At 37.7% G+C, this 11,135-nt stretch overlaps 1 protein-coding gene across 1 annotated transcript in view; it reads left to right on the forward strand.

The window, feature by feature from the left end:
- The window catches only part of LOC114049146 (keratin-associated protein 4-12-like), a 30,476-nt gene extending 26,908 nt beyond the window's left edge, over window positions 1–3,568 (forward strand). Inside the window, exons 3-4 of the mRNA XM_027870320.1 lie at window positions 3,210–3,368; window positions 3,450–3,568. Coding sequence (XP_027726121.1) covers window positions 3,210–3,368; window positions 3,450–3,568 — 278 coding nt within the window. The remainder of the gene's footprint in view (window positions 1–3,209; window positions 3,369–3,449) is intronic.
- The last annotated feature ends 7,567 nt before the right edge of the window (window positions 3,569–11,135 follow it).

Raw genomic sequence — 11,135 nt, forward strand, 5'->3', positions numbered from 1 at the left:
TTGCCAGCCTTCATGCTGTCAACCAGCTTGCTGCAAACATTCTGGTGCCAGAGTCCCTGCTGCAGGCCTGCCTGTTGTGTCTCCAGCTGCTGCCACCCATCCTGCTGTTGATCAACTTGCTTTCCAAAAAGTACAATGATTCTACTTAGAGGTGGCCATCTTCCTATTCCACACTTTTGTCATCACCCTTTCTCTCACAGATTAGTTTTCTCTCCACCATCTTTCTGTTGAAGGCTTTAGACTTTCTTGCATGTAGGATAATCCATTGTCATTTAGTGCTGTTCTGTCACATTATGTGTTGATAGCTTTGTAGGTGAGCTATCAGCTCCATATCCATGGGATGTAGAGGGGAATTATCCCCATTTTATTTCTCCAGCTATCCAAGGCTCTGACTTTCCATAGTTGACTTATTGTATTACCCTTCATTCAGATCAAAAAGCTGTGATGGAGAGGAAGTTACTTTTTGTGATCATAATCTGACCAATTATAATCTAAGGGTTAATTCCTGAGATTCTATTCTTTGCACCCACTCAATTTTTCTTCCATTTAAGAATGCTTCCAATTTATTGTTATCACATTTCCTCTTTATTCTCACTTTCAATGAATATTTTTAAATGGCTTCATAAGACCAAGCTTCCTTGCTTATCTTTAAATAAACTCTGCTCATCTGTATAAACTTCCTTGTCCTTGTATATTTGTGAAGTACAGAAGATGGTGGTGGTGGTGGTGTTAACACAGGTGATACTAATCCATTATTCATAAATCATTCAAAGAATTGAGTTCTAACAGATTTTTTTTGATCTCTCTACACCTTTGGGACCAATGGTAGTTAAATGAGTGACAACTGTTTTTCAAATCTTGGCCCTGTCACTTATTAACTTTGTGATCATAGGCAACATAGTGGACTTTTTTGGGCCTCACTTTTCCTCATTTGTAAAATGAAGCAGCTGAACTAAAAAGCCTCTACAGTCTTTTATAGTTCTAAATCTATGAACCTGTGACTATATGATAGAGGCAGTCAGTCAACAAATATTTATTAAGCACCTACTATGTACCTGGCAGTATGATAAGTACTGGGGATGCAAAGAATGATAAAAATATTTCCAGTCTTAGAGAATCTTGCATTCTAGTTATGGAGATAACATATAAACAACTAGGTATATTATTATATGCTCATATATGTATGTTCATGAATATATATAAATTAAATATACATACATATATGTAAGTTCATAAAATATTTAATAAAAATAAAATATTTAATAATCAATTGTTTTATATAGGCAGATTTAAAAAGAGACAGAGACAGCTAGCCAGAAAAGAGACAGACACAGCCACAGAAAGATTAAAATAGAGACAGACAGACACTGAATGCACAGAGATCGAGAGAGAGAGAAAGGAGAAAAGACAGACATTAAGAGACACAGACAGAGACAGAGAGGCAGGCACAGAGAGATATAGATGGAGAGTCTCAATTGACAGAGACAAAAAGGGAGACATAGATAAAGATTCACAGGGACACAGACAGAGATAGACCGAGACAGGCTGACAGAACAAAAATAGAGAGCAATAGGAAGGGAGATCCTATATTCCTATCAAAACAATCATGCATAGAATTTCATTAAAGGAAGTATTAGAAACATAGACTGGTTACCCACCTGTCGGGAAGATTGCAGTATGAGGCTGTCCTCTCAGGAGCAAGGTTATCTTAGATAGCTTTTATAGTCCTTTCCAACTTCACATACATGATTCTTTGATTCTGTGCTTTGAATATGGAGTCAACTTTTGAGCACCCTGGCCTGTACTTCCACTGTAGCAGTGAGGATAAAGGGACAAAGGAGGATCAATAGTCCCCAGAAGAAGGAGACTGTCTTCCTGAAATAGCTGGGTCCTAACTTCATACCCTGTGCTATATTCTATAGTAAGATTTGTGACCTTTCCTCTAGGTCTAATTCCTCAAAACAGAGCAGGCACATTTTGGGTTGGCATACCTTGGTGCATCTTGCTGTAATGCTGGTTGCTTAAACTGTGGCCTTTTCCTCAGAGGAAGAAAAGGGGACATAGAGCTAGAATAGCTAGAAAAATGCATTAGTATGGAAGTGCAACACCTGAAACCAAAAGGATTTTAGTAATGCTTGCATTTACCCTTATGTAGGCTAGTCATAAAGAGGCAGTGTGGTATAATAATTAGACGACTGACATTGGACTTAGAAAGACTTTTGCAACATACTGGTTCTTTGACTCTGGATGAGTCATTTAAGACTTCACTGCCTTGGTTGCAAAGCAGTTGTCAATCTTTATTGGTAGAAGAAGATGTAACAGATGTACTCTTAACCTTAACTATCACAGGCTGCACACAATCTGGGACAGATCTAGAAAAAAGTTGCTGACATGAGGTGTCTCAGCCATGGTGGACTGCAGATTTTCTGGTCATATTCTAGCCTGACGATTGTTAGCAATGGCTGTGTGTGGGCAAGATTTTGCTCCAATTTATCTCTTTATCAATAATGACGGTTGTCAAGACTCCAGAAGAATGAAGAGCATTGGTTATGCTGTGAATTGATTCAATTATTTTGGAGAGGAGTTTGGAATTGTGAGAAAAATGTCTATCCCCTAAAACTCAGAGATTATACTGCAAGAAAGCCCCCCCCCAACTCCCTAATACTTATGGCAGCACTTTTTTGTAGTAATGAATTGGAGACAAAATAAATGCTCATCAACTGGGGAATGCTAACCAAATAGTGGTACATGAATATCATGAATTATTACCTCTACCTAAGGCCATTTCTCTCTTAGGATGATTAAATTATCATATGATGGACCTGTCTTGAATCATGATGATAGATGCTTTCATGATAATGGTGAACATCTTCGAAGATGGACTTTCTAACTCTTGAGGAAAGATTGGATTGGATGAGTTCAAATAGAGGAACCAAAAAGTCATTTATTCTAATAAGATTCATACTAACTCTTAGTCAAGAGTGACTAGTATGGGCAACTTCTTGTTTTGGACAAAGAACATGGCATAAGCAACAACAAGGAAGGACTCTGTCCTTTGACCTGTGCTCAGCTAGTAAGGTTACATGCAAAAAGCCCTGGAATGGGAGGGCTTTTCAGAATCTGGGCACCTTTCTAATGCACCTCAACACAAATTTCCATAAACACCACCATGGTGAGCTCCTGCTGCTGTGCTCCTACCTGCTACCAGCCAACATGCTGCAGAACAGTTTGCTGTAAAACAACTTGTTGTAGGCCCACTTGTTATGTGTCCAGCTGTTTCCAACCTTGCTGTCATCCAGCCTGCTGTGGGTCCAGATGTTGCATACCTTGCTGCCAGCCAACATGCTGCAGAACAACTTGTTGTGAGCTTCCAACCCACCAGCTGTGATTCCAACTGTTGCCAGACTTCTTGCAGCCAGCCCACCTGCTGCTGGACAACCTGTTGCCATCCAACCTACTTGTGTCAAACTGCTGCCATCCCATTTGCTGTGAAACCACTTGCTGCAGAACCACCTGCTGCCACCCAACTGCTTGTGTCTCTAGCTGCTGCCAACCTTCCTGCTATTGACTGACTTGCTGTCCAACAACCTGCCATGTTTCTAGTTCCTGCTTACCATCGTCTCACCTGGAACCTTGTTTTCTACCTACCTGATTTCCTACAATCATTCTATTCATAGTTTTGGTATCTATTTGATGGATTAATATTGCCACCTACTACTTAACTTTTAGGTCATCATCATCTTTTGACTAGTTTGCAGGCAAGCCATCAACTTCATGCTACCAACTGCTGAAGAGTATTGTTGCCATTATATTCCTGCTGCTAGCCAAATCAGTCTTTCTATGATTCTCTTTGTGCTGGATTCCATTGCCGGTTCATTCCTTGCCCTCTCCCATCCCAAATACCCTCTGCTTAGCCACTTCTTCTGTATATTGGTGGAGGGAACCACAGAGGGCCAGTTCCATCCCTCTTATATAGATATCCAATAAACATATTCTTACACTTAGATTCTGCTAACTGGATCTTAAATGGCCAAACTCTTGAAGCTTCCGTCTTTGTAACTGTCAAATTTTTCTTGCTTCTAATATTATCTTCAATTTCTTTATTCTTGTTACATTGTCTTTCCTCCTCTTATTCTTCAATGTTTTCATGATCATCAGGGTTTTTGTGTTTGTCTCCTAATAAATGTCATTCATTTATTTAATCAGGTTTGTTCTTGATTTGTACCATTTTTGTGGTGATGATGCTGATGCTGATGCTAATATACTGTCAGCAGATCTTCTACACATTTGTACTGATTTCTTACTAATAGTAATGGATTCAGGTTCATCTGAGGGAGGCATCCTGATGCAATAGAATGAATGCTGATTTTGGAGTCAGAGGACCTGGGTTTGAATCCTCCCTACAAGATCCCTTCTAGTCCTAAATCTGTGATCTTATGATCTATACCTTTGTGTCCAATAGTAGGTATTTGCAAACCATTTAGCAAACCAGCTAAATGGACTATGCTTGTGGCTTATATTTATACTAATAACACCCCAAATGTTGCAAAAACTTGATGTTTACTCACCTATTTGAGATAAATAAGGATCTGATTTCTTTACCTCAACTTACCTCAAATTCTCTCAGTACTGCTAAGAAAAGGGTGTTGTTTCTTTTTAGATCTTTAGTGAAGCCACACTGCCATAAAACCATTCTGGCAAACAGGCTAAACCAGGTTGAGGGTAACTGATAGGCCTTAAAGCTGTCATTGAGTTGGGGGGATATCTACTCTAAGCCTGTGTTGACTTCTCTTGGAGGAATGGGCAAATGAGAATAATTTGTTCTAAAGGCCATGAAGGTGGCTAAAGCAGGCTGTGTAAAATGCTTAGAGTTTGGTCAGGCATCAAAAATGCCACGGACATCCACCTCATCCTAGGCCAGTGCCAATCATTCTGACATTTGTCCTGACACTGGTATTTGATGTCTCTGTAAGAGAGAAGGAGGCTGATGACTCTGCACAGCTCTGCCTCACCTAAATCCAATTACCATGCAAGTCAAGACATAACCCATCATCCACTATTTTACCTCCACATCATGATGTCATTGGTCCTTTTCAAAAACAAAGAACAAACAACAACACCCTGGGAAATACTAAAGAAGCTTACAGAAAGGCAATGAATGGGCTGCCTCAGAAATAAGACTAAGCAACGTATCTGTTTCATTCATTGGTATCACCACATGAGGACTCAATAAGAGCCCCAATAGAATTAACTTTTTTATCATGATGTTTTTGGACTCTGAAAATGAGGAAACAAGACAGTGCAGAAAATTTAGGTGGGGCTTAAGAGAAGGATAAATAGGAGGGTTTTCTTTTTTCTTGGGACTGTACTGCCCACAACCTGTTCCAATGGAGAAAATAGATGATGAGTTCTTTATACAAATCATTACATTGGTTAAAGAATGATTTTTGTTTCAATGGGCCACTTCAAGTATTTTGCCACCAACTTAAGCATTATTTTTGCCTTTTTATAGCAATAATTTTGTCTTTCAGGAGATAGGGGCATGGTTGTGGAGCTAAGCAATTTAGATGAATGATGAGGAAGTGCTTGGTAAAGTAGTAGAAACTTAGGAGGCTAGTGACAATGAAAACTTTGATTTTAAACTAAATAAGGAAAAGAAAGCAAAGTATAATTTAATTTGTAGGCTAGAATTGAATAATTTTAGTCCATCTTCTCAAGTTAAATTTCTTGGTATGATTCTGCAATAGTTTAGTTCCTTACATACAACATTTTTTTAATTTGTATTTTTAAACCTATTTATTAACCTCCTTTTTCATAAGGGAGTTCAATGCAATTCAGGTATGTTCAATATTATAACAACTGAATTTAACCAATTCACTACCTACTTTGCTAAATTTTTCGTTTTTCCTTGAGGCAAATAAAATAATTTTAGTCAGCCTATAAACATTTATCAAGGTACTATACTTAGTGCTGTGGATTAAAAAAAAAAAGGCAGCATGTCTCTACTTTCAAGGGATTCACAATCTAATGCATGAGACAGGATTGAAGCTTCTAGGTACAGATATGCTATATACAGAACAAATTAGAGATAATCAACAGAGGAAAGACACCAGAACTAAGGGGGCTTGGGAAAGGCTTCCTCTCCAATCTTAACACATACACATTCTTACAGGGCATGAAACAAAGGAATTATAATTTATACGATTAACTCCACAAGTGGTGCAAAAACTTGACTTCTTTTGCTTACTTGTTTAAAGTATATTGCCTTGGGATTTATCCATTTCTAAGTCCAGTATTAATCAATTTATTTTTTCCTTCACTCTATTAAAAAAATTTTTTTCACTTAAAAGATCAAATAAGTCATTTTGACTATAATAAATATCCAAATTAACTACAACGGACCCATGAAGGGAGGTACTATCTGAATCTAGAGAAAGAACTGATAAACAGGAATATATATAGAATGATTATACACATATATACATATATGTGTATATATATGTTTATATATGAACACAAACATTTGTGTCTAATGGTAGCCATCTCTGGGGGAGGTGAGGTGGGAAGGAAGAAAAAAGGAAAAAAAGAGAACATTACATAATACCTTTTTTATATATTTAAAAGGAATGGAGAGTTGTAAATGATAGACTTGCAATTTCCTGTGCAATCATATTTTTTCTATTCTACTATGTTATGGAAATGTTTGTTTTTTTTTAAGTTCAGAATAAAATAAACAAATTTAAAAAAGAATTTGAGTTCCAATTTCTCTCCCTCTCTCCAGCCCCTCCCCTGATCACTGAGAATGCATGAAATATGATACCAATTACATCTGTGAAATCTCACAAAATACATTTCCAAATCAGCTATGTCACAAAAAAACAAGAAAAATAAAGTGAGAAAATTATACTTCAACTTGTACTCAGAGTCCATCAATTTTTTTTCTGGAGGTGGATAACAATTTTCCTCATAAATCCTCTGTAATTGTTTGGATCATGGCATTGATCAGAATAGATAAGTATGTCACAGTTGATCATCCTTACAATATTGCTTTTATTGGGTCCAATGATCTCCTGGTTCTGTTTTTTTCACTGAAGAATTTTACCTATTTTTGCTAGGTAAGTTATTCTTGGTTGTAATACTAATTCCTTTGCCTTCTGGAATATTATATTCCAAGCCCTCCATTTCTTTGACATGGAAACATCTAAAGCTTGTGTGATCCTGACTGTGTCTCCATGGTGTCTGACTATATGTTTGAACACATATATAGTTTCTTTCTTGCTGCTTACAAAACTTTCTCCTTGACATAAGATCTCAGGAATTTGGTTTTGATATTCCTAGGAGTTTTCATTTTGAGATCTCTTTTAGGATTTAATAAGTGTATTATTTCAATTTCTAGTTTACTCTCTGGATCTAAAATTTTGGGGCAGTAGATAGAACACTGGACCAGGAGTAAGGAAGACTCGCCTTTATGAGTTCAATTCTGGTCTCAGACACTTATTAACTGTGTGAACCTGGGAAAATGACTTAATTCTGTTTGCCTCAGTTTTTTTCATCTGTAAAATGAACAGGAGAATTAAATAGCAAACCACTGCAGTATCTTTGCTGAGAAAAATGCAAAAGGGGTCATGGAAAGTTAGACAATACTGAAACTACTTAACAACAAAATCAATGGAATTGCTGACCCTGTAAAAGATTCTCTTTCAAGGTTTATCCATTACATTCATAGATTAAGGTCCAGGAGAGAAGTTAGAGTCCAACTTTCTCTACTTTATAGCTGAGGAAACTCAGCCATAGAGAGGTCAAGCAATTTGCCAAGGGTCTTACAGCTAGTAAGTGTATGAAGTAGGATTTGAACCCTGGTTTTCCTGACTCCAAGACTGATCAACTTCTTTCAAGTATTTGTGACTCAACATTTTCTTTTCAAGGGTGTAAGTTGCATTTTCCCTGTCTATGATCAGGAGCTTAGATGACTGGATGAGGGTGGCTTATCAGTAGTCTCTAGGAAATAGGAGTCTATTACTTTTTGCAAAAAAAAATGAGGAGATTAGAAAAGTTAAACTGTAGCTAATTGCCCAACCAGTTGTCATATCCGCTATTGATCCCAAAGGGGTAGAGAGATCAACACAAGTCTATTACCCTTAGAAGAAAATGAACTCAAGTGCATAAATGACCTATGGATGATTAATAGTATCATTGCCATGACCACCATCATCATGGCAATCACCACCACCACCACCACTGTCACATTACTTGTACTTCACAGGTTGGCAAAGACAAGGGAGATTATGCAAATGAAAACAGTTTATTAGGTGACAAGCAAAAAATCCATGCTGGTCCTATAAGTACATTTAAGAAAGACCTAATAATCAGGAAATATGAGAATAATAAAATAGAAAGAATATTAAAAAGAAAGTTGAGTGGTTGCAAAGGCAAAAATTTTAGGAATTAATCCTTAGGACACACTTGGTTAGATCCTCATAAGAAGAGTGACTTCTTGTCTATGACAGTTTGGTGATTTGAAAAAAAAAAAGTCAAACAGAAGGAGAGATAGGGAGAACCAGAGCTGTGGTCACCTGTAGCAATAAATTGGTCATAATACCCCTATTCCAGCAAGGGGACAAGGAACTGATAGCTTAGCTGAAGAGGGGTTGTCATATAATGAGATAGAATAGCACTAACTGAACATTATATCCATGGGATTGCAAGTTTCAGCAGCAAGACAATGGAGGAAAAATTGTATGGTGTGAGAGTCATGGACAACGAAAAATGTGGAGTCAGAGTGTCATTGACTCTAAATAAAATCACTGCATATTTGGGCCAGCAAGTTGATCAACAGAAAGATGGGTAGCAGCAGTTGGACACAAAGCAGGTGGACCTGTAGCAGGGTGTCTGGCAACAGACTGTTTTACACCAAATTGGTTGACAGCATGAAGGCTGGCAGCAGCTAGACTTATAGCAGGATGGTTAACAGAGAGGTGATAGAACCTGGGCACACAACAGGTTGTCTTACAGCAAGTTTTATGCAGCATACTGTCCTGCAGCATGTTGGCTGGCAGCAGATGGGAGCAAAGCAGCAGGAACTGACCATGGTCTTGGTGGATGTGACTTCTGTTGAGTTGCAGAGAAAAATTTCCAACAGTCTGAGAACCTTCCTGTTCTGGGACTTTATATACCTTTCCTTCTTGGGTGAAATTGGCCCCATGAGTGGGATCTTTCCTTTTTATTGTTTATGCTATCTTCTATGACCTGAGGAAATTGTTTAGCATAGTAGTTGCTGACTAGTTGTTATTATTATCATCATCGTTATTATTATATTTTATTAGAATAAATTATTTGACTGGTTCCTCCACCAGATTCATCTAGTATGTCCTTTCTGAGGTGATGGAAAATTTGTCTTCAAGATTCACTTTCATCATCATGAAAGCATCCACCATCATTACGCTGAGTGGTCCTTTTGGATCACAGATCAGAAAGATGGTCTCGCCTCTTTTTTTCTTACTGTTGATAGATTGCTAACTTCACCTTGTCATAGCATGGCAGAGAAAACTGTGACTCTGATTATACATCACTTAATTTAGAGGTAGAAATTTAGGATTGAAATCCTTTGTCATCTACTTACTAGCTATGTGATGTTGAACTTGTCACTTGGCTTCCCTAAACATCAATTGCCTTCTCCATAACATGGGGATAATAGTAACTTTCTGAAGTACTTTGCATGGTTCTTAGTGCATCCAATGAAACAATCATGTATATTTCATTATCTCTTCTCTGGAACATTCAATAGCTTTTCTAGTACCCAGTATACACATTTTTTCCTCTTGAAGTTTGCACTTCATTTTTGCATTTATGTTGCTTCTCCAGTTTGAAACCCCATCATCTCTCCTCACTCTCATTCCTTTAGCCCTGACCTGTCCAAACTTCTTGGGTTAACTCTTATTGTTATTTTCTCTCTTCTTTATTTAGTCCTTCCCTTTCTTTTTTCAAATAAAAGTAGAATAGGTAATCTTTCTTGTGCCATCCTCTTGCTTCCATGTACATCATCTATTTCAGTGATAGTAATTTACAATATCCATAATAAGAAGTGTTTTTCTTTCACTCCTTTTCTTATTCTTTGTCTCTTCTAAGATCCCCTATGTTTAATTTCCAGGAATGGTAATTTCAGAAGTGTTTTTGATGCTTGTTTGAGGTTCCAATATTATTGTTTCTCTCTCTCTCTCTCTCTCTCTCTCTCTCTCTCTCTCTCTCTCAACATTCATTTTGGTATTATGCTGCCTTCCCTCTGCACTTATGAATTCTGTTCTGTTCTCTGAGTTATGCCTTTCTGGATTCTCTCCAGGTTGAAGTTACCTAGGTCATTTCTTCTACTCTTGTAGGAGTTAGAAAACATCATGACCCATTTTGTAGAAGTTGATTTCTTATGCTCATCAAATGGGGAATGGCTGAACAAGTTGTGGTATATGAATGTAATGGGATACTATTGTGCTATAAGAAATGATGAGCAGGCAGACTTCAGAAATACCTGGAAAGACTTGTATGGACTGATGCTAAGTGAAGTGAGCAGAACCAGGAGAACATTGTACACAGTAACAGCCACGTTGTGTGATGACTAACTTTGATAGATTTAACCCTTCTCAGCACTGCAAGGATCTAAGACATCTCCAAAGGCCTCATGATGGAAAAGGCTATCCACATCCAAAGAAAGAACTATGGAGTTTGAATGCAGATAGAAGCATACTATTGGCTATTTTTTTTTCTTCTGTTGTGTTTTGTTTCCTCTTTCTGGTGGTTCCTCCTATTGGTTCTAATTACTACTTACAACATCACTAACATGAAAAAGATGTGGTTTAAGGGTTCAGGGGTGCTGGGACCCCAAAATCACAACACACAGGTCCTGCCTGAAAGAATTCCACCTAAGCCTTCTTTCAGCCAAAGACAAGGTTTATTAGAACATCTATCATATTGGGCAGACTCTTAAGGAGTCTCAACATGGGTAAGCAGTGGCTAGATTATAAGAATCTAAGCAGTGGCTAGATTTTAGGAATCTGAGCAGTGGCTAGATTTTAAGAATCTCAGTATCTTAATGGAGACAAAATGGACCTTATATACAGAAAGACTATGGGAGGGATCTAGGAGTG

The sequence above is a fragment of the Vombatus ursinus genome, unplaced genomic scaffold (assembly GCF_900497805.2).
Source record: "Vombatus ursinus unplaced genomic scaffold, bare-nosed wombat genome assembly UNPS02014797.1, whole genome shotgun sequence".
Taxonomy (NCBI): domain Eukaryota; kingdom Metazoa; phylum Chordata; class Mammalia; order Diprotodontia; family Vombatidae; genus Vombatus; species Vombatus ursinus.